Source organism: Anopheles funestus, chromosome 3RL (assembly GCF_943734845.2).
Source record: "Anopheles funestus chromosome 3RL, idAnoFuneDA-416_04, whole genome shotgun sequence".
Lineage (NCBI taxonomy): Eukaryota > Metazoa > Arthropoda > Insecta > Diptera > Culicidae > Anopheles > Anopheles funestus.
In genome coordinates this window covers 73,073,746-73,097,531 of record NC_064599.1, presented here as the reverse complement: position 1 = coordinate 73,097,531, position 23,786 = coordinate 73,073,746, and the positions used below count along the sequence as shown (strand labels likewise).

The following is a 23,786-nucleotide window of genomic DNA, read 5'->3' as shown; positions in this document are numbered from 1 at the left end:
TTAAACCACTGGGGAAAAAGTGTTTGAAAAACGTGATCAGTACTACAAAAAGGACATGATACCGAAGGAAGGAATTATTTAAAACACAAATTTTTATTCCACAATTGTTCCCACTGTGCATGTAGACCAGTTCGACGCAGATGTGCTTAATGACAATGCACGCACTGTACCATTGTTTTGATATTGGAAACGTCAAAACTGTTCCGACGAACAGCAAAATGTAAACAACTGCAGATGATTTCGTATCGCAAATTTTAATAACTCCATCGAAAATGCAATTTGCTTGTGTTATATGTACGAAAGTGCTCAGTGAAACGCAAACTAAAAAGCTGGTAGATGTTTCGCTAATATTCTACAGGCTAACATCGCTACAGGTATGTTATTGGGGCTGATAAACGAATGTTTACAAAAGTAAACCTTCATCAATGATTCGTGTTCTCTGCAGGTTTCCAAACTGGACGATATTCATTTGCTAAACATTTGTAACGAATGCAATCAGAAATTGTTGGATTTTGATAACTTTCGAACACTTTGTTTGGCTGCTTACGACAAGTTTACGCAGGTAAAATGATACGGTGCGCATAAACCCCAAAATTGGCACATCTTACGAATGTTTTAATTTTTGCAGGATCGTAAAGAAACGTTACAGGAATGTACGGATAATAGAGAGGAATTAAAAGATGAAACTGATTGTGAGGAAGAAATTGATTATGATACATTAGCAGACAATGAACCACTACTGGAGAAGGAACAAGTTGTAGAAATAATCACTGTAAACAATATTACGCTGGAAAGCGAATCAGTTGGGAACGATGATAGTGATGTGGTGAAAGTTGAAAACTATGAAGCCGCTGATCAAACCGTTCTCATGATCAATGATACCAAAAATGAAACGGAAGGAGATAGCAAAGAACAACAACCGGTTAGCAAACGTAGCGAATTAAAATGCAATCTGTGCGATCAAAAGTTTCGGTCCCAAAATCGTTTAGACGGTCACTTACGGGAGCATCAAGGTTTGAAGCCAGCGTTGTGCAAGATTTGTGGGAAAGATTTCGCCGACTGGAAGAACCTGAAAAGGCACAATATAGATAAACATTTAAAGCTAAACCAAGGGCTTTTTAAGTGTGATTTTGAAGGTTGCAGCCTATCGTACAGCACCGGTAAGGGGTTGAATGCGCACAAGAAGAAACACGACCCGAAGTATGTTAAGCCCGTGGCGAAGAAATGTATCTGTGAAACGTGCGGTAATACATTTTCATCCAAAGGCGCATTAAAGGTGAGAATAATGGTGATAAGGGTGATTAAAAATATGACCTTTTTGTTGCTGACAAAGGATTGCTTATATCCACAGAAACATTCATACATCCACACGGGCGGTATGCCCTTTCATTGTGAGCAATGCAACAAAAGTTATCCTACCTCGTACAAGCTGAAGGTGCACATGATGCGACATCAGGGCATCAAGAACTACGAATGTTCTTACTGTGGGTTGAAAAAAACTACCGCCGACGAACTGAAACTGCACATGAACTATCACACGAAGGAAAAAGTGCTTAGTTGCAACTTTTGTGGACAAAAGTTTTTAACCGCAGGTACATACATACACGCTGCAATCCCAAGCTGAACGGGTCGCATTGAATAATCTTCCTTTTTGTGTTGTAGGCAATTTAACGAGACACATCAAGCTTGTACATCGTGGCATCAAAGAATTTAAGTGTACACACTGCGAACGATCGTTCGGCAAGGCAGAAACGTTAAAGAATCACATCATGACCCATACTGGTGAAAAGCCGTACAAATGTTCCATCTGTTCAAAGCAGTTTATACAATCGTATGCATTTCAAATTCACGCAAAAACACACGAGACGAAGAAAGTACCCAAATCCGGAGAAGCTTTGCCTGGTGGTATCGTACAAGCTAAGGGTTTCACAAATTGCAGTGTTTCTGTGATTCAGTGAGTCCACCAGGAAGCTAATCACAACACGCAAACTTCATCTTCGTATGTCGTATTGAACCAAAAACGAGATTATATGATATAAACTCCACTAGCCAAAATGAAGCATCACTGCTTGCGACCAAACCGGGCAAAGATAAATCAAACACACAGTCGTATACGCTTTCAGGTTTACTTTATTAACCACAGAAACATACAATTAAATGCACCTCAATGTATTTGTGTACGGCATGCAGGAAGAAATCTTGTGTGAATATATTGCAATATCTTGTAACCCACCTCAGTAACTGCAGTAATTCTAGCACTTTAATCAACATCCACATCTACGTAAACAACGAAACGTGAAACATTGGCTGTCTACACAACCAAACCATGCACGAACAGCAGAGAAAGAGAGCAAAGATTCAATACGACTACTTATGGTGATCTAATTCTATTTACTCCCGCCATCGCTCTGGATGATAATTTTGTTCTTTTCGCGCGTCACCTTCGTCAGCGAGGGTCTCGATGCACCCTGGAGCTGTTTGAGATTCTGTTGCGGTATGTCGGATTGGAAGATTTTCCGCTTATCGCTACCGTGGTAGCGCGACAGGACCTGTAACTTGGAGAACAGTTTGCTCTTCGGTCGATGCTCCTTCTCGGCGATCGCCACCAGCGGTGTCTGCACCGTGCCTGCACCACTATTGCGGTGGTGCTGCGTAAGGGCGGAATTGGAAGTGTGTCCCAGCACGCCGGATGGGCCCGACACTGGTAGCGGGTTTGCTTTGTAGTGTGCCAGCTGTTTGGAACTGTGCCCGCCGGTCAGTAGTTGAGGTTCGCTGCTTGTACCACCGTCCGATTCGTACTGCACGTGATGATGATGGTAACGTGCCGAGCCCGAGCCGAGCACAAATTCTGTCTGCGTGTGGTACGGCGGAAGCACACTATCCGGTATGGTGCTCGAGATCGATGCAGACGTATCGGCGGCAAAATGTCGCAACATAAGGTTCAGCTTCGTTTCGTGCTGCTTCTGCAGTGCCACGATCGATCGTTCCTTCTCCAGCCGCGTCTGCCGGATGGTGTTGGTAAGAATCTTTTCCTGCCACTCCCAGGCGTCCTTTTCACGCTCGAGCGAAATGAACTGTAGCTCCAGCTTTCGGCTAGCTTCCTTCAGATCGACCACCTTCTGGAAGTATTTGTACAGCAACGTGCGCATCTCGTCGAGCGACAGCTTGTTCAGCCGTGCCATCAGCATCTGTTCGCCTTTCTCGCGCTGCAAACTTTCGTCCGTATCGATGCTCTTCCGTCCACAGATCAGTTCGTTCTTCATCTCGATCGCTGCATCGATCGCTTCGATTGCTTCGTCACATTCGACCAGTTTGCGCTCTTCGTCGAACGATGGCATCTTGTCTTCGCGAATCTTTCGATCCAACTGACACCGCTGGTCGACCAGATGGTCACGCGTCCGCCGCAGGTTGCGTATTTCGCACCGAAGCGATTCCTTTTCGGCACTCTTTTTGTTAACGTACTTTTTCAAATTGCTTGATTTCTCCTTCAGCACATGCTCGATGTGCGAGATGCGCTCGTTCATGTTGCGAATTTTGCTCTTGCTTTCGGTCAGCTCCTGCAGCCCACCGTTGTTGTTCGTTCGTCCTGCACGTGAATCTTTCTGAACCGTGTCCAGCTCCTTTTCGAGCGATTCTTTCCGGTCGAGCTCTTTCTTCAGCATGCGCTGCAGTACGTCGAGCTGCTTCTGCGAGTCCTTGATGGATTGTTGCAACTTTTTCTTCTTGTGTCCCGATTCACCGGCGATGAAGCCGATCGATTCCAGATCCTTCAGCCGTTGCTCGAGCTGTGATGTTTGGCTTTTCAGTCGATTAATTTCCTCCTTGTTCGTTCCGTTCACGACGGCTTTGCGCAGCTGCTTCTTGGCCTTCTCGTATTCCGCCTCGAGCTTATGTTTTTTCTTGCTAAAGCGTGACTTGGCCACCGAGCGCGTCTCACTATTTTCGATCAGATCCGTTATGTACTTCTGCTTGAGCGCGATCGTGCGGCGAATTTCTTCGATCTGTGCGTGTAACGATTCGATGCTGGTTTGGCAAATGCGAAGATTGCTGTTCAGCGTGTCCAACTTCTTGTCCAGCACGGTCGGTGCCGCGGGCAGCGATTCAGTTTTGAGTGGCAACATAAGCGTCAGCTCGGTGCTGCTTACCGTTTCACCGTCAAAGATTGATTTCCTTCTGGCGGGGTTGTGAAAATTGCTCCCATCGGCCGGTTGGACTATCCGCTGGTGGTCACCTGATTCTAATGCATCACCTCCGCTGGGATGCGTTTGGAAAAAGTCCTGATACTTTTCCATGATCAGATGATTTGTTTTTGTTTGGAACGTTTTAATGTAACTCTGGATACGATCACTAACGTCCGTTAGATGCGTACAGATGTCGGAATCACTCTCATTGTCCGAATGGTACGGTTCCTTACTGCTCCCGTGCACCGTATTGTCTTCGGCTTCGTCGATTTCTTCGATCGGGCCAAGACACGCACGGACGGGTTGTGCACCGGGCGCAAGGCTAATGTCGGTCGAGCTAAAGCAATCGTCACATTCCGCCTTCAGATACAACCATTCTTCGATCTGATTACGTTCCGTTTGGTTGAGCTCACACGTGCTGAAAAGCTTCGTAAACAAACATTCGGCATTTTTCAGCAGTTTGGCCCACTGCTGCGAGGCAAAGTAAAGTCCATCGATGTTGTTGTTCGGTCCGCCGAGTGGATCGTGCTCGTTTAGCGCAACGATCGGTACATTATTGTCCGAAAAGGTGTTCATCACAACGTGATTTACAATTTCCTCCGCTCGTTCGCCAAACTCCAGATCACGCACGGTGTTGTCCGCTTCTAGGGTGGAAGAAGCCACACACAGCAACAGCAGTGTTTGTGCCCGGCCACCAAAAGAATCCTTCAAAAAGGCGGTCAATACTGATTCATTGTACTGTTCGTTGCGCCTAACAACGATATCTTCCAGCTTGCGCAAACCTGCATCGAGCGGAACCACGTCCTTTTCTACCGTTTCCCGCTCGGAACCACGCAGATCACAAAAGCTGATGGTAGACTGGCGGTGCTGGTTCATCCCACCAACCGACGTCCACTGTTGCTCCAGAACTAAGCTAAGAATACTGTGATTTTCTTCATTGCGTCGATGCAATCCTAGCCCGAGCAGTGCGTACGTATCTTCCACGGAGAAACACTGTACCATCGCAGCATTCTCCAGCACATCGATCACATCACCGCTGGCGGTAATTTCACTCCACGCAATGCTGATCGAAAACATACGCTCCGGGTGTGCGTTTAGGCGGCAAAACAGATCCCGCACGAAGCATAACACAATTCCATCGTCTTCCTGTGTTCCCGTGTTGCTCCCATTTGTGCTACCGTACAGGGTGTACGTTTTGCCCGTGCCCTTGGCACCGTACGTGACGATGGAGAAGTCGTACCCTTCCAGCACGGACTCCAATAAACCGGCGACAGATTCGAAATACAGCAGCTGATTGCTGATCGGGGTTCGGAATACGTGCGAAAAGCGAAACGTACGCCCTCCGGCACTTTTGAGATGGTTCTCATCTTCTTCCTGCTGGTCATCACTGGTACGGTTGCACGTTTTATTATCCGCCGACTGGTCCGACCACAGACGCACCACAACCTTGAGCGGTATGTTCATGTTTTACTGCGTGGAAATTGAAGCACGGAAATGCATTATTTAAAGTTAAAAATGAATGCTGCACGGCCGATCTACCTTATGTGGCATCAGAGAAGTTGATACGCGTAGCGAATGGCTTTGGGAAATGTTTATTTTTCTTTGGCAGAGTGTTTAAACACACTGAAACTGTCAAAAAAATAATGGGTTGAAGGTTCAAACTTGTTCAAGCACATGCAAACCCGGTATGGCTGGACGGTTTACAAAAAGTTGCCCATGTTATGCAGTTGTAGGAAATATGAACAGTTTTATTAGCGCACATTACGAAAAAGATTTGTTTCTACCAAATGCGTTTTCTATCGTGAATATTAACGTGCTCAATATTCCCAACCAAAAAGCCGAAACATCGTTTCAACATGTCTGTCAAAGTAAGAAATTGACATAACCTCTCCATTTGAGCTGTCAAGCATTTGTGTGTTTTTTTCTCTCCTCACTACGTCTGTCCGCGGCTTCACACAGGCAGACACACAAAACATAGCATTTGGTTCGGGCGAGGAAGTGGTTTGTAATATCAACCGAGCGGATTGTCTTGTGGAAAGAAAACAAATTTTCACTGTGAAACACAGCACAGCAGCATCATCTTTGCATAGCTACGGGTAAGTAACAGTGAGTGTGATAGGAATTTCACAATTCAACCTGCATTAATCCGTCTGGGACGCATCCTTTTTGTCATGGGAAATGAGCCTCCTTTTTTCCGTCTCCATTTGCCCGTCGCGTCGATGGCGTGCGTGAAAATTTTTGCTATCCTCCACTCCCATTTACACAGTACCAGCGGTAAGGCGAATCAGGAAATGTAAAATTCATCCTTTCGCTGGTGAAATTCATATCCCTAGCCATCCGATTGTGAAACAATAAACGTTCTGGTGGTGCTCCGTATAGGTACAGCAAACTCCAACTAATCGATTTTATTTTCCATGCGTCAACTCTCGCTTCCTTGTTGTACAGGCGTATCCTTCGTCGAGCGCGGCGTGCAAGGAGCCTCCACCTAGGCTCTGGAGCCCTCGGGGTTGCTGCAGCAATCATCAAAATCTCTGGTCTAGTGCGATTTTTCCAAAGCAAAAAAGAAACCCGTGAAATCATAGTGTGCCATTGTTTTCCGTGCGGGTGTGTGCGTGTGCGCGTGTGAAAAGGATACAGTTTTTCACTTCGCTGTGATTAATACGCTCTGTGTACCGGAAGGAAACCGTTCCGCCGCGAAAAAGAAAAGAACACACACAAAAAAAACAGCGAAGATGGTGATGCTGGTTCGCGAGACATCGCGTACCGTGGCAATCGCAACCGCGTTGCTCTGCTTATTAAGTGGCTTCAATTGTCTCAATGGTGAGTAAACTGTGCTGTTTTGTACCAATAACAATGTGCGTTGTGATGTGTTGCATGCTTTGATTGGATTTGTGAACCCGCGGGTTAAAAGAATGCCAAGGGTTTCTAGATTGCTAAAAAGGTGCTACTCAAGCAATTTGCAACGATGGGAAAAAAATGTGCCATGTTGCTTTCAACGATGTATTTCTCCTCCTAATGAATGTTCCGCTTTTTACACGTGTAGGAGTGCTGGGTGCTGGCAAGGTGGACGACTCGAAGGGACCCGTCTTCCTGAAGGAACCGACCAACCGCATCGATTTTTCCAACTCGACCGGTGCCGTAGTTGAATGTAGCGCAACCGGCAATCCGCCACCGGAAATGATCTGGATCCGTAGCGATGGAACGGCCGTTGGCGATGTGCCTGGACTGCGGCAGATTCTGCCGAACGGAAATCTGGTGTTCCCACCGTTCCGGGCCGAGGATTACCGGCAGGAGGTGCACGCCCAGGTGTACGCATGCATGGCCAAGAACCAGTTCGGATCGGTTATTTCACGCGATGTCAACGTTCGTGCCGGTAAGTTTCGAGGCTGCTGTACTGGTGCCTCACCGAATGTAGGGAATGTGGGCAAAGTACGAAACATCTGCCACGGTACAACGTGTCGCAGGTATACGGGCTGATTCCAGTTTGCCTCGTGAAGGAGTTCAACGTACATACAAACAAGGAGCACACATAAAAAAAACCGTGCGTCTGTGTGTGAGAGGACGCAGTAAGGATAATCCTGATCTTCGGTGTGCTTCTCAATGCTAGAAGCAATCTAAATGTTCCGAATCGTTGAAATACCATGTGTTTTTCCATACCACATTAGAATGAGTGTGCGAAAGAATCATATGCGTTTAGTTCGGTGTGCGTCACATAAAATGTGTGTGAAGAGAAAACAACCGACGGAAGGTTGAAGTGGTAAAAGAGTGTAAAGCAAAGTGCACGACCAAAAATCGACCAAATCAAAAATCCATTCGTAAGTGATGGTAGAAAGGAAAGAAAATGGAAAAAAGCACACGAATACGTTTAAGAATGTGTTGTGCATTGTGTGTGTTGAAGAAGTGGGAAAAAGAAAAATGTTTTTTTTTCATAATGATTGTGTGTGAAAGGATGCCACAGATGAAGTGCACTGGTGCATTCAAGTGCACCATACGAATGTGTCTAACGAGAGTGAATGAATAAGGGAGTCATTTGCAGTGCGAGTGTACGAAAGAAGAAAATATTCGTAAATTATGCAATTACACCTCTTGTGTGGTATGTGTTTCAACAAAAAAAAAATGCCAAAAGAAATGAGCGAAAAATGAGAGCATATTATAATCGGTTTTCAAGTGAAAATGGGTTCATATTTGCCCTTAACAGTGTACGGCGAGTACTTGGATCTCTAGTGAAGCAAATATTCGTTGGAAGGAAGATCCTTTTTACCCGTCAAGGATGATGTGATGTGCTCTGTACGTGATGATAAGAATAACAAAAGGATTAGTTAGCCGCTTACCACGCATCAGGAGCTGCCTCCAGCTTTTCAGTCATCAGATGTTTCGTACATGTGCCCCATTTCCGTATATATTTTCTTAAAATTTCAGCATCAATTTACAGCTCGAAAGGATATAAATGCTGCCATCGTTTTGTAGCAGAACCTTCATTTCTTAGTTGATTTTTTTGTACCAAGGAATTGTCGCTTGATTGTCCTCCACCTTTGAAGTACCTTGGCTATTCCTCGATCTTCGTATTCTTCATCTCTCCGTTTCATTGTTTGATGTTGTTTGCTCTGAACGGTTCAATAGTGGTTTCCCAGTACTACGAAGTGGATGTCAACAAGGAGCATGTCATTCTGGGCAATTCCGCCATCTTCAAGTGTTTGATTCCTTCGTTTGTGGCCGATTTTGTGGATGTCGTTTCATGGACAAGTGGTGACGAACAGGAAGAAACACATGTCTATTCAGCGGATTCTTACGGTTAGGATTTGCAAGGTCTCGTCTCATATGGGGATGACGAGTTCACCAAGTTGGACTAGGATTAGATGTCCAAACTCCTTTGCCGCTCATTTCATCCCTCTTGCTTTGGTCCTTTCCTTGTACTTTATCCCTGCACAGAAGAATTTTGCAATTCAAAGTTCTAAACTTGTTTCGATTTGTTTGATGCTTGTACAATTAATGTCCACAAAAAAAATCATACAGATATTCCGGTCTAATGTTTGAAGTTCTAGCTAATGATACTCGTTCTAAACCTACAAAATATGTTAAATCAGTTCCAAGCTTGAGTCTTTCTCTCCTTAATTTGACCCCTTTAATCATGTTGTCCCCTATTTTGCGCCCTTATCAGTGATTGCTCAGTACTACGATGTGGATGTAAACAAGGAGTATGCCATCCGGGGCAACGCTGTCTTGATGAAGTGCCAAATCCCCTCGTATGTGGCCGATTTCGTCAAGATCGTTTCGTGGCACACAGACACGAACGATAGCTTCTATGCCAATTCCACCGATGAGGGTTTGTTTTCACTGATAAACTGACTATTTTAACAATCCCGGAACTTCCTTTCCCATAAAATTATCATTAATGTCGTGCAAGTTATAATTTTATTACCTTTTTTTTGAGTCTCTCATGATATTGAACATCGCGGTTTAAATTTGTCACTCCTATGTCCAGTGGTCCAGCAGTACTACGACTCGGAGGTGAATAATGCGTACGTTATTCGCGGCAATTCGGCTATCCTGAAGTGCTCCATACCATCATTCGTGGCGGATTTTGTTGGTGTAGTTTCGTGGAACGATGATGCCGGCAATGTCTATCAACATATTGACAATCGATCGCAATCTTCCGATGTACAAGACCTTGAAATTGGTTCGTTGCTGATGAGCATAGTTGGAATATATAGAGATCTTCCTTCCTAAAACCCTTTTCCAGTTTTTGATTATCTCATCTCACTAAGGAACTGTTTCCAATTCCAAGTATTATGTTTTCTAAAGTTCCGTTCAATTATCGTTGGTTCAATTTGAATTTGTAAACTCCTTCTGTATAGTTGTCAATCAGTACTACGAGGCGGAGGTAGTGTCGGAATACGTTATTAAGGGGAATACGGCGGTACTGAAGTGTAACATTCCCAGCTTCGTGACGGATTTCGTGAAGGTGGAATCGTGGATTGGAAGCGACGGCAGTCTGTATAATGCTTCCAGCTTTGATACCGGTACTGATCGTGTTTCGTGGAAGAGTCTTTTCCTTCGATGTCCCTAATCCTATCCCATCTTAGGTTTTGCTTCAATTTCGTTTGTCTCAATGAAGATTTTTATGTTTGCTCAGTATATCATATGTTAATGGCTTACATGGGCTCCTCGGGTGTATTTGTTTCACAGTCATTAATCAACACTACGGTGCCGATATACTGATGGAGTACGTCATCCGTGGCAACAGTGCCATCCTGAAATGCTCAATACCTTCGTTCGTGTCAGATTTCGTTCGCGTCGAAGCATGGATAGATGAGGATAATAATGAGCTAGTTCCATCCGAAAACTATGGTAGCGTTTACAATGTCACGCGCGTTTGTTTACGACTCTCCAGTAGATCGTTCCTTCTCTCCCAAATATTCCATTTCCAAATCGCCCTGTCGACACAAATATCAGTGGGGTTTGTTTGTGGTTTACCAAATTTTATGTTTAAAAATTGTTTATTCCTTTTTTTTATTACTTTGAGTAATTCATGTTGTATAACTTTATGTTTTTTTTGTCCATCCGTCCAGTCATCAATCAACACTACCAGCCAGAAATACTTACCGAGTACGTCATAAGAGGAAACTCCGCCATTCTCAAGTGTTCCATACCGTCGTTTGTGTCCGATTTTGTCCGTGTTGAGTCGTGGATCGATGAAGATGGCAACGAACTTGTCCAATCTGAGAACTACGGTTAGGAGTTGTTGTGTCTATGTTTTCGCTCCCCAAGATCCCTCAACGATCCCATTTTAAATAATAATCCTTATCATCTCGTGTCACACTTTTTTTTAACTTTTTTTTGGATTGTAATACGATGTATGTTTTGCATACATAAGATTATTTTTTATGTGTTTTGCGGTTATATTTTATTGTTGTATGATGTTCTGCTTGCATGAAACGTCTCCTGCGTCCGCATTCCAGTCGTCAACCAGTATTATCAAACAGGTTCAGAGGATGAGTACATCATACGCGGCAATTCGGCCATTGTGAAGTGTAAAATACCTTCGTTCATTGCCGATTTCGTTTACGTCGAAACGTGGCTGGATAGTGATGGCAATGAGTACCACTATCATGAAGAACACGATAGCATTGGTGATTGTTAATGATAGGATTCAGATCCGGAACGTCTTTTCCTTTTCCACTTCCAATATAAAGTTTGCTTTTCGAACGATTTAGAAATTAGTAATTATATTATTTTTCCTATTTTTTTTTGTTATAATCTATTCTCTAATGCTTTATCCCGTGTTTTTTTGGTGTAGTTGTAAATCAGTTCTATCAAACCGACGGTGAAACCGATTACGCTATTCGGGGCAATTCCGCTATCCTGAAATGCAAAGTACCCTCGTTTATTGGAGATTTCGTGTTCGTTGAGGCTTGGATCGATAATGATGGCAATGAGTATCATACGGGAGAGCAGGACTACGGTTGTTTATAACGCTTATTATGAAATTTTAATTTGGATCTCCACGCCTATCCATCAACCTTTCCCCTTTTTGGTGCTGTTTATTCTTGTGTTTTTAGTTCATATTCTAATTGAAGAAATCCTCAGGAAATAATGTCCTGTTTGCGCAGTCTGCATAGTTAATCTTCAAAAGTTTTAAATAGACATGGTTTATTTCATTCCTTTTTGCGTGTTTTCTCCTTTCGAATAGTTGTAAATCAGTATTATGTGACTGAGGCAGAGAATGAGTACATTATACGGGGTAACTCGGCCATTTTGAAGTGTAAAATTCCTTCGTTCATTGGTGACTTTGTTTCGATCGATGCCTGGATCGACGACTCGGGCGAAGAGTACAACCAAGCGACTAATAGCGAACAATTGGGTTAGCAACTTGGGAACACTTTCATCTTTGCAGTAGCTTTCCACTTAAGAATTATCCATGAATATTCCTATTCCGTACCATCATCCTCAGACGTGCATATCTTTAGAACATGTTTTATACTTTTTCAACAGTTGGTTTCATTTGCTTCCCATGAGATATTACTGTCTTGTTAACTACGTACATTTGTTTCTTCGTTTTTTTCCATCGTCCAACTCGATAGTTGTAATTCAAAGCTACGAAGCGGAAGCGGATAACGAGTACGTCATTCGGGGTAACTCGGCCATTATGAAGTGCGAGATTCCTTCGTTCGTGTCCGATTTTGTCGCCGTCGATCTGTGGTCGGATTCCGATGGGAATGAGTACTATCCAGGCGAAAGTGGAGATTATGGTAGTTGGAATTAGACACCCAAAAAGCGTACAAGCTCCTCCCTATTTGTCATTTGTTCCAAGTTCCTTTTGGTTGTCATGTTTCTTTAAAAATAGAAGCTCTACAAAATTAGCAATGAAATTAGTTATTTCTTATTGAAGTTACATTCTTATCTTAAATCTTTAAACCAAAAAAAGGTTAATTTTCATTTACATTACTTTATTCAGTTGTGCATCAGCACTACCAGATCCGTGTGAATGATGAGTTCGTATTGAACGGCAATGCGGCCATCCTGAAGTGCTTGGTACCGTCCTTCCTGCAGGATTTTATAACAATCGAATCGTGGGACATTGACGATCAAACAGTCATGATCGATGCGGAAGAATCGACCATGGGTTGGTAGTTATTGTGCATTCATCGACCATGAACTAATAACTGATAATCCCTTCCTTCACACAATAGTTCCCCGTACGGCAATGTCCTATGTTGATAGCAATACACGATTGAGATGATTTCTATTGAGACTCAGTACAATATTTTCTAGCATTTCAATTATCAAACTTATTCAATTTCGATTAGGAGATGTACTTTAGTTTCGAAGAGTGTGACATAATGTGTTTATATTTTCCCATAATTCAATTCTCACTTGTCCTCCCAGTGGTCCATCAGTACTATCAAACGCGGCTAACGGATGAGTTTGTGCTGAACGGCAATGCAGCCATCTTGAAGTGTTTAATTCCATCATTTATTTCCGATTTCGTGTTCGTTGACGCTTGGCTAACGGACGATGGTGAAGAGTATCTTCCCATCACGGATGGTGGTTTTGGTAATTTAACCTTTAAGATTTGCTCTCTATTTGAGCTTGTTTCCGCTCTGTAGAATCTTCTTCGTTTGTAATATGTCTGTCTCCAAAGATCCTGGAATGTCCTGACATTCTCCCGTTTTTTGGTCCTCCGCTTTACAGTAGTCAAGTAAATATATCTTGAAGAGGGATTTAAGGAATAATATCCACTTACATTGGCACCAGTTTAATAGTTTTTCTTTATCCTTTAATTTCCGTTTGTTTTTGTTCAGTGATCCACCAATTCTACAATACCCGAGTCATCGACGAGTACGTCTTGAATGGTAATGCAGGCATTTTAAAATGTTTGATACCATCGTTTGTGTCGGATTTCATAAGCGTCATCGGCTGGTTGGCTGACGATGGTACCGAAATTGAGCTTAATGAATCAACCGGTACGGAATATCGAATATACAATGTGTTATAAAATTAGCCCCTTTGGTAGTGATTAATCCTTTCCCTTCCGTGTAATTCTTACAGTCGTATACGGTTGTGTTACTTTAAAGATATTTTTGCGTTTCGCAACGAGATTAGGGATATTTTTAGCAATTCTTTGAAACAAATATATTGCGTTATTGTCTTGTGACGAATAGCACAATTTCGGTTTGCTTATTGAGTGTATTTTTTCTTATTATGGTGACGAGCTGCCACACGAGTTGTAGCTCTTTCTGCCATATCAGTATCTTCGGTGAATTTGAATTTGAAAATCTGCCAAGAAAACGTGTCCTGATTTCTGTCACATAGATCTCTCGATAAATCCAGAAGCATGAGATCGTAGTAGCTCGCGTGAGCTACCTCTTTCCGGTTTTTATACCTTCACCGATTCCACTAGAAATGATCTTCTTTTTTTCCGATCGAATGAATCCAGAAACTCTCAACTTGTTGCTTACTTCCAGTTGTAAATCAATACTACGAAGCTCAGGTGTACGATGTGTTTGTGATCCGCGGTAATACTGCCCTGTTCAAGTGCCAGATACCGTCCTTTGTGGCCGACCATGTAGAGATAATCGAATGGACAGCAACGGATGGCACTAGTTTCAAGAAGGATGGATCGTTTGGTAATTTTTTTTCAAATAAATTATTTGCTTTGTGTTCAATTGCAACCGGTAACGGTTGCGAATTTCCTACCATTTTTTTTTGAAACATTTTTCTTAGTTTTGCTCTCGGTTTGAAATTTCTGATACACAGCTTAGACAAAAAAAAACCTTGAAGAGATGCGTTTAGGATGTATTTTGTGCGATTATTACTTTTATTTTACACATAAATTGATCTCTTGTTATTTTTCTTTTAAGTTTTATTCGCATTTCAAGTTTATTTTTTTGTTTTTTTGCACTTTTTTGTTTTCCCACTTCCTTATCCTTCTCCAAAGACTCCACGGGCCTCACGGCCTACCATCTCCTAGCGATCCTTCTTCCCAATAGCTTGTAAGGTAGATCGTAAGTTCGTGATCCACTTGAAATTCATTTAATCTAGCTGAATATTCTCCAATTCCTCGACGAATTTCTCGAGAGAAGGAAGAAAATCAATATGGTGTGAGTTTATATTTTTAAAACAGGTGGCTTTTCTACATCATTTTAATGGAAATTCAATTTTTGCATCTCTGTTTTGTATTATGGGCAGGTGTTTGCAATGTCTTATACGAAAGGTTTGGGGAATGTTTGTGTTTTGCTTTTCCTTAACCATCATCATCGTCTTCATCGTCGTTACCGTACAGTGGCAGCATAATATGTTGTGATGAAAGTTTCATGCCTGTGTCGTAGTCGAATTCGTAAGATCGAAGGTGATCTTGAATACTTCGTTCCGTCCGCACACGATTCGTTGCGTTGCGTGCGGTTCCGAAAGGCGATCTCTTCCCACTGATGGCCCCGTTTATTCAATCTATCCAATCGTTGCAGCTGTGTTATGCTTGATGTAAACAAGTCTCTACCCACCGACCAGCTCTAGTCTCCGGCTCAAGATTGCCCGTTGGGAGTTTGAAAACAAAAAAAGAAAATTTTGTTCAAACACCAACGTTGAAACAACTCCGGTTGAATTTTGCTCAGTTGCTACGGTTAACTCTCGGTTTGGTGGCAACATTTGGCAAACATGTGTTGCTTTTTCGTGAATTAAAACTGACTCACTGTCACCCGTCCGATTTAGCGAGACATGTTGGGTTGGATGAAAGAAGGGAAGATTGAAATGATAATAGGTTTTGTTTGTTTGAGTTTTTGTTTTTTCGTTGCTTTTTGCTGTCATTCCGCATGACGCGAGGATGCGAATTTGATGTGCACAGAAACAGAAATGGAAGCGCTTATAATTTATGTACATTTTGTGTTCCGGCGCCCTAGTGTTTGTGACACGCCGTGATCGTCGGTTATGATGAAGCGTGGTTTCGTTCATTGTTTTTTTCATGATCGTAAAACGACCGTTACATTGCAATTTGCAAATCGCGCTGAGTGATTTGAAATTCGTTGCTTTTGTTTCGCAAATGTCGTTTTGTTTGAATTTAAAATTTTAAGATGAAGTATTTTGTGCTCTTGATACATTTGGGGACATTTTTTTTATTAAATGTTTTAGTTAAAAGAAAAAATTAAGCTATGAAATTGAAAATAAGAAAATATCTTTAAAGTTGGTGTAATTTAATTATTTTTCCAATATTAAATTTTTGTGTGTAATTTTCCTGATTTGAATTGTTAAATGTAGAAAATATTGTTAAAATAATTTTATTTAAATGTATCCTTCTTTTGAATTATGAATAAATATTGGAAATAAAAGTTTTTCTCATTATTTTTCTTTTGGATTAGGAGTACACCACGCTAAATACTTCCATTTTATTTGTTATTCAAACCAACACACACATACACAGTTGGAATTTTATATTAAATACAATCTCATTCACGACAACCGTGTCCCAGTTTCTGGCGGGAGTTTTTGTGTGTGTGTATGTGTTTGTTTGTCCCAGTGGAGTGAAGAGATTCACCCATTTGCTAGTGAGGGAGGTCCTTGGGAAATTTTCGCGCCCAAAACATTACCCAACGGATGCGCATGCGCCACCACTGAGTGTTGCCATAGTAGCATAGAAGTAATCGATTCGTAAAATGTGCTTGCTACTGCCTTTCCTTTCGTAGTCCCTGGTCGGGATCGGGAAGGACCGGGAGGAACTACAGCATCATGGTGTACAGGGCGGGGGGTGTTGTCACTAGGGCACTCACCACGTTTTTTGCGGTTGCCATGGTACTGGGTGGAACTCACGCTTACAAATCAAAATACAACGGCCGTTACCCGTTCAACCGGGGCCGTTTTTGGTCTGACAGGCAACAGGTTGTGAGGCGTGTTTGCCCACTATCGTTTTGAGTGTGTAGGATGAAGTCCTGGACTCTGAAGTGTGGCTTTGTGCAAGTACGTTGGTGTGAACCGTCACACCGTACCTTACTATTGACGGTTCACGTTTCCACCGTGCGGCACATGCTCAGAAACGATGACGGCTTTCTTCTACATTCATCCAGCCACCGCGATCGGTTCGCGAAGCATTTTGTTGTCGGCTGACACTGGTGAAGCCACACCGGTCTATGGCGCGCAAACCGGGAAAGGTTACGACACGCTCGTAAAAGCACGTGCTTTTGAAGCTGGCCACATGGATTTGTCCTGTATCCCCATTTTGCCATGTGGTACCGTGGTGGTTCAATGAACCAGGTCGGGTTTTTCTTAGCCGAATGTAGTTCCGTTTTGTTTTTGGATTTATGTCGGCAAACGTGTAACAGAAGTATGAAAAAAGTAAATAAATTTCACAGCTGCTAACGTACGACGATTAAATGACGACGATGATGTTTACAGAAAGGTTTCCCGCCTTTTGCAATTTACGTGTGATTTAAAAAAAAATGGCCACATTTTGTTTTGCTTTTATTATTATTTGTAACTATTGTAGTTTAGTTTTCATTCTTCAAGTGTCTTTATTAAAGAATAGAAATAGGTTTTAAGAATATTTTACTCCACTAGATGTAATAAATGAATTTCAAAGGATCCGAACACAAACTAGAGCATAATTAGAAAGATGTGTAACAAATAAAACTGTTCTCACAAAATGTGATCCCACAGTGCTGACCATTTTGCTGCAATTATGTTACGTTATTTTTAACTTCACGTGTTTTTTCACACGGCTTGCATTCTCTTCTGGTAACATAATCCGGCTACCCAAAAACGGCATGTTGTGGTCTATTTTTGGATGTTAAGAAAACAGTCCTATTTGTTTCCATCCGAGTTAGTAGGGCAATAGTGTTGATACGAATCGTATTTGGATTAAAAAAGCGATATTGAAATTTGGGGAAGAAAATGTATTGTCTATGCATTTTTTTATTTATTCAATCCCCAAAAATCGTAAACTCAGAGATAAGCGATTCTTATCGGTACACCGGATGAGTCAGTGATGGGTATTTCTTTTCTTCTTTGATGCAGTTTTTCGTATGCTTAGCAATTATTTGAATTTTGTAAAAATTACACTCTCAAACTAGAGTTAATAGGTTCCATATTTTTTTATTTTCCATTGCTTTTACAATAACTTTAAAACTCCTCGTCTTTTGGACACTACAAACCTTAGGTCTTGGAGCTGTCATTTGACATTTCAAGACTAAATCGATACTAGCTTTCCAAACAAAATGGCGAATGAGACTTGGTATAAGTTCTCTCTTGTGCGAAGACCTACGCCACTACCAATAAATTATTGAAAAATCTTACTAATTTCTAGAAAAAGGGAAATTCTAAATAAAAAAATTTGATGTTAGAAGCGAAAAGAAAAATAAACCAACAACTCTTTACTGTATTATTGAAGTTCTTAAAATATACAGGTTCTAATTGTTTCTAAAAACAAGAATCTCAAAAACGTTACTGCATCGAAGTGGAAAAGAACAACACATTGCTGTTTTCCCCAACGGCGGCGGATACTCGCGCATAAGATTTGATCGGACTCTGCCGACGATTCATTTGCATACAAGCAACAGAAACAAAACGGTCTAGCAGTACCAGCACGGAAGAAGCGTGCATGCTGGTGATGGTCGACGACGAATTCCAGCCATAATGTGATGTTAATGTTTACACACGCGATGTAGAGTTATGTTGGGCTGTGTGGAGTTGTATCAACGAATTGCTTGACCAACGCGCACCACACGCGCCTCCCAGACGATGACAGCCAACTAAATAGAGTTGTCGTGCGTGCGTCTTGCTTCTGTTGCGCTGCATTGTGTCGTCAGCGGTTTTCGGATGCGGAAACGCCTGAGACCGGAGGGAAGAAGAAAAAAAGAACTCTCCAAAACGATTGCCGTTCGTGCTCTGCCGTAGTTAATAAAAGGGGGCATAGATTCCATTGGCCCAACATGATGGCGGCACACCGTCAGTGTCAAGTTGCGGTTGCGGAAGATCAACCAAAATAGGGAGCAAACGTACGGTGTCTCCCACCCGCACTAAACACCGGGTCACACCCCGTTTATGTTCGTGTGTGTGTGTGTGACTGTGGGTTTTTAGACATGTTGCTTCCCTTTTATGATGGAGCAAGAAATGGATGGTTCGTTTTGTAGCATAAATTATCTTCTCCGTAGCTTATCTTTATTAGAACACAAGCAGTTTAACACTAACGATATGGAGAGAGGTGCAACGGAAAGGAATGTGCGTTCCAGTGCACGCTCTGTTGTCCCTGCAGGTTAATTTCCTAGAAAAATCATAACCATCCCATCGTGTAGAATGAGTGTGAAAATGGGACGAGCAAGATAAATATCGCTACAAAACGAACCAAATGTCAACCCGCTTGTCCGTGGTGGAAGTCTTCGCCGTACTTTTCTCCCTGTTGAATATCGCCGAGTGTGCCGTCTCCATGGTGGAGTGGAATTGATATGCATGTTCGTAGTTAAGATGCTGTATCTTGTTGTGTATTTTCTAACCAAATGTCTTCTTTATCTTCCCCATCAACACATCTCCACGAAAAACATGGTAGATGGTAAATACATGGTGCTACCCTCCGGTGAGCTACATATCCGTGAAGTTGGACCTGAGGACGGTTACAAGAGCTACCAGTGCCGTACGAAGCATCGTCTTACCGGCGAGACACGGCTTTCGGCCACCAAGGGACGATTGGTGATCACAGGTAATTTGCAGCAGGCCACGCAGAAGCATGCGTTGGTTAAATGCTTGTCCAGCATCACTTCGGACATTGCACACCACCAAACGATTGCATCTAGCCACCGGCAAAGAAGTAGCTAAAAGTCGTTATATCTGGCAGGATGGATCTGGGTCTCTTTGAATTTTATCCAAAGCATTATCCAAAGAAATCTTTTAACAAAGTTTATAATGCAGAGCACGATCATTCAAATGTCTGAGAGATGAAGTCTGCCTTCGTCTTTCTGGATGCCTTTGCCGGTAGTTTGTGCTTCGTTTTGGGATGCTACGGAATAATGTAAAGCAGTCTCACTCGCATCACCATCGCTACTAAATATGACGGCTATTTTATCACTGTACCGCACTCGGATCGGATATATTAAACACAATACGTTATATCCAGAGTATAATGAAACCATCATTGGTATGCATTGGATCACTCGTAGCACAGCACAACATGGCTGATCGGGCGATCTGATCGCCTCTTAAGCCAAATTGATCACCACCACCACTGTAGCACTGCTTCGCGCGTTCGGTAATTTAATCCTACGAGGGATACGCGATATCTCGCACACAACTAACACTTGCACTGGATCCTCTGACACGATCCTCTCGGTAATGGTAGAGCTCAGCTTCAGTATAAAGTGCGCACAACATTCAAATTTCAAACAAGCGGTTTAAAGTTTGCTCACGTACCGAGCAAACGAAATTAAGTCGATCAGCAGTTGATAATTGATGGTTTTTTGTACTAATTAATTGTGTGGAAGAAAGGATAAGGATGCTTCAAACAGTATCTTATGTATCTGAATGTTTTGTAATGTATGATCATTAATTTATACGTGCTTTTGTTGAATACGATCTGATCTCATGTTGTTGATGTGCTTTAAATGAGTTTCCAGCAGAAGATCGTTAAGAGACAGTGCTTTAAATAAAAAATGTCTTTTGTTGTAATTTATTATGAACAATACCTTTTCACAAAGCAGTTTTGTATTTTTTATGAATTAGTTTTGATAAATAATTTAATTAATATGTTGTGCGGGATGGTGTGATGCTCAAGAATTGTGATGCTTTACATTATTTTTCCAATTGTTTGACTGTATTCCGAAGTGGTGCTAGCATTATGTCGTAAGTGTTTGGAAACGTGATCGCGTTCGCTTCCTGGCCAATCAGACCCATCACTTTGCGCGCTCCCCTTTTTAAATGGTGATGTTGGTTGCACACTCCACATTCGATCACGTACTATTTATATATCATCATGCTTCCAATCACTTGCTAATAAATCATCCGTCATAAAAGTAATAAAACCAAATTCCATCGACCTTTTTTTTTGCGTCCACGAGTGTTGTCCGTGTCGCACAACAAAAACAAAATCCACCAAAAAATGTGTAACTAAAATATGCAAAACTAATAACGTTCATGTCCATGAGTGTTATCATATTTGTTTCCATTTCCGTTGTTTTGTTCATGCTGTGAATTAATCTTTCTTATGCGATGTTAAAACAAAAAATGCAAAACATGAATAATGTAGCATTTGTTTCTATGTAACGTTCATGGAATTTGCGCTCGTTAACGATAAGCGATGGTTTCAGCTTTCAATTCAATCAGTTGTATATAAAATCATTCAAAAGCTTGCTATTAGATTCAGTTCAAGTAAAGATAAATAAGTATACATATTAATTCATTACCAGCTCAAACAAAAAGTCAATTAGAAATTCAGTAATAAAAGTAATTATTTATTATTCATACACATTAAAGTAAACGCTTGAAAACATTAATATTTATTTGATTTGTTCCCAACAAGTGATGATATAAGCGGTAACAAGTTTTTCAGCGCTTGTATACCACTCATATCGTAGCTAGAATGGAGAAGCCTAGTGGTTTGATGGTAGAGTTGCGGGCCTTCATACGACAAGCCGTATACAAAATCTTATCCGGACCGTTACTCCAAAAATATTCATATTACAATTTGATAAATTTATATTGTATTTTAATGTTATTTATAAATAATAATTCATTAAAATATGTAATTTGCTTCGTGTATTTAGGAAAATGTCTCGTTTGAGTATTATTCTCAAGATTAAAAAAAAAAATAAACATGTTTATTTATGGTACCGATTTATTGCAAATGTTTGAGTAACATTACATATTTTGAAGCAAAACATATAAAAAAATGTACAATATAAAAAAATCTCTAAACTGACACTAATCGAAAGCTGAACAAATATCTCGATCGTTAAGTTGATGCGCGTTTTAGTTTACTTTTATGACGTTGATGATCGCTGGATGACAAAATGAGCGATAAAAAAAATGAGAGCACAAAAGCTTATTTTGTTGTCATCTTCATAACAATAATAAAAATCAAAACAAATTGCCTGAATGTTGGGATAGGGTACCCTGTGTTGCGTGTAGAAGAAAGAATAGTTGTTTTGCGCTGGTCCGGGCTGTTAGGCCCGTTTGACGAAGATTTATAAGCAAATAGATTATATTTTGTTGATACAAACTAAAACCCGAATGGAAGAAATAGGTGTCTCAAATCAGATCGCTCGAGTTTTAACATATTTGTGTGTTACCAACAAAAAAAAAAACCCAAATAATGGTACGAATGTACGCGTCGGAAAAGGAACTGGTCAACGGTTATGACATTTTGTGCTACTAACCGCGCTTCAAGTCATTGTCCCGGTGCATGGTGTGTCACATGGAGAAAGAGGAATTAATTTCCGTTGCAATCAAAGGGTGAAGAGCGTTTACCACCAACACAATGATCACTGGCTCGCTGCATCTGCCACATATGGTTTTTTTTTGCACTAATAGGTACTTTGAGTTTAGCACAATTAATATTAACTAACATACACGCCGACAGCAAGCCGACGAATGCTGGACGAGTGAGATAATCGTGCGTGTACAGCACACAGCAGCGGGCTGAGAACAACCCGTTTAATTCAGTACGTGCGTGGCACAATTATTTCAATCTTCTTTTTCCCTCCCCACTTTTAGAACCACTTGGTAGGGTGTCTCCCAAGCTAGACTCCACTTCCAAGATCGTGACGGCAGAAGTAAGGCATGGTAATACGATCGCCTTACTTTGCTCTGCTCAGGGTTACCCGATAGCCGTTTTTAGGTAATGTTTCTTTAGTATTTTTTTAGCTTTCTACGATTGCAACATGGTCGTGTTCCTTCCGAACCTGTCGTGTTGTGGTCTAAGCGCAGGGTACATTGTTCTCAAAAGCGTATGGCAACAGCAATGTGATGTGTACTATCCAAACGAATGTCTAACGAACGAGTGCTCTAATGTCAGCTCTTCACTACGGATGACATTAATCCGGTTTCTTGTATCACTTTGCTACCAGAACCACTAGCGAGCGTTGCGCCACGACTGACCACCGGAGACAAAAGCCGAAATGTTGACATCAGAGTAGCGCACAACATAACACTGCTATGTCCGGCACAATCCTTTCCGGTGCCTGCATTTAGGTGAGCCTGTCAGATGAAGTGTCATTTTTCACCTGCATCAGAAAAAAAAGAAGTTTTAAGTGTGAAGAGTTCACGTTTCCTCCTTGCATAGCGTGGCGTTAAATTCCTTCCTCCCAAAGGTCAGGTTATGTTAGGAAATTTGTTTCTACAGTTGGTACGTCTCAAGAAGAATTGGCAATAAATCGAACACATGTAGTTGCATTGCATTAGACGAGGTTTTTTGGTAAATTGTTTTTTCACCGTTTTCCTATAGAACCTATTGGCAGTGTTGCACCACGGCTAACATCCGGTGATGCGATGCGAGTACAGGTGGAACGCTCTATTGCCAACATTACATTGCTCTGTCCGGCACAATCATTTCCAGTACCTGCCTTTCGGTAAGCACGAATTTTATCTGCTAGCCCAATATCCCAACATTTAGAACAGGATCCCCAAAAATGGCATTTATTATACAATGTTATACTTGATGTCTTGGTGTGCTACAGAACCGGTAGGCAGCGTTGCACCCAGACTAACATCCGGCGACGAGAGTCGAAAGCTGCTCGTCCAAAGAGATGCAAATGTAACGATGCTCTGTCCGGCACAGTCGTTTCCGGTTCCAGTGTTTAGGTAATGAGGGCAGAACACACAAATACTTGAGAATTTTCGTACCAAGAAAGGGAAGATATTCCAACATTCTAACAGCTTGTGAGTAGGTTTAGCTGAATAGGATTGCGATACAGTGTTACCCGTTTTTTTTATTTGACACTTTCAGAACCGGTCTCTAGTACCGCACCTAAAACTCCCTCACTGACACAGAAACCAATTTTTGCCGATCCGAACAGTGATCTAGCATTGTTGTGCTTGGCTCAAGGCTTTCCGGCTCCTAATTTTAGGTGAGAAATAAGGAGATATTGAAGAACAATCGATAGAGATATCATTCTTATCTGCAATTCTTCTGACAAT

The 23,786-nt window shown here is 41.8% G+C and overlaps 3 protein-coding genes across 45 annotated transcripts in view; 2 read left to right on the top strand and 1 right to left on the bottom strand.

Annotated features, from left to right (window-relative positions):
- The first annotated feature begins 89 nt into the window (after window positions 1–89).
- On the top strand, window positions 90–2,237 carry LOC125767956 (gastrula zinc finger protein XlCGF57.1-like). Its single transcript, XM_049435003.1, has 5 exons — window positions 90–374; window positions 446–562; window positions 629–1,276; window positions 1,352–1,592; window positions 1,663–2,237. The coding sequence occupies exons 1-5, from the start codon at window positions 273–275 to the stop codon at window positions 1,956–1,958; spliced, it is 1,404 nt and encodes a 467-aa protein (XP_049290960.1). The 5' UTR covers window positions 90–272; the 3' UTR covers window positions 1,959–2,237.
- Window positions 2,113–5,834, bottom strand: LOC125767950 (kinesin-like protein costa). Its single transcript, XM_049434989.1, has 2 exons — window positions 5,721–5,834; window positions 2,113–5,651 (listed from the first exon to the last, which is right to left on the bottom strand). Exon 2 carries the CDS (start codon window positions 5,643–5,645, stop codon window positions 2,388–2,390), a length of 3,258 nt encoding a protein of 1,085 aa, XP_049290946.1. The 5' UTR covers window positions 5,646–5,651; window positions 5,721–5,834; the 3' UTR covers window positions 2,113–2,387.
- A 295-nt stretch (window positions 5,835–6,129) lies between these two features.
- LOC125767942 (Down syndrome cell adhesion molecule-like protein Dscam2) overlaps window positions 6,130–23,786 on the top strand; it is a 54,444-nt gene continuing 36,787 nt past the window's right edge. For 14 of the 43 annotated variants that reach the window (XM_049434938.1, XM_049434939.1, XM_049434942.1 and 11 more), the window contains exons 1-6: window positions 6,131–6,277; window positions 6,627–7,001; window positions 7,225–7,554; window positions 9,664–9,858; window positions 19,210–19,359; window positions 22,365–22,488. In XM_049434938.1, coding sequence (XP_049290895.1) covers window positions 6,914–7,001; window positions 7,225–7,554; window positions 9,664–9,858; window positions 19,210–19,359; window positions 22,365–22,488 — 887 coding nt within the window. In that variant the 5' untranslated portion in view covers window positions 6,131–6,277; window positions 6,627–6,913. The other 29 variants (XM_049434979.1, XM_049434980.1, XM_049434981.1 and 26 more) reach the window with 18 other exon arrangements.

Bases quoted from the DNA above. Each gene is read 5' to 3' on its own strand.
- LOC125767956 (XM_049435003.1), top strand. From the start codon at position 273: ATGCAATTTGCTTGTGTTATATGTACGAAAGTGCTCAGTGAAACGCAA. The intron at 563-628 runs GTAAAATGATAC...TAATTTTTGCAG, and splicing joins CTTACGACAAGTTTACGCAG to GATCGTAAAGAAACGTTACA. The intron at 1,277-1,351 runs GTGAGAATAATG...TTATATCCACAG, and splicing joins CATCCAAAGGCGCATTAAAG to AAACATTCATACATCCACAC.
- LOC125767950 (XM_049434989.1), bottom strand. From the start codon at position 5,645: ATGAACATACCGCTCAAGGTTGTGGTGCGTCTGTGGTCGGACCAGTCG.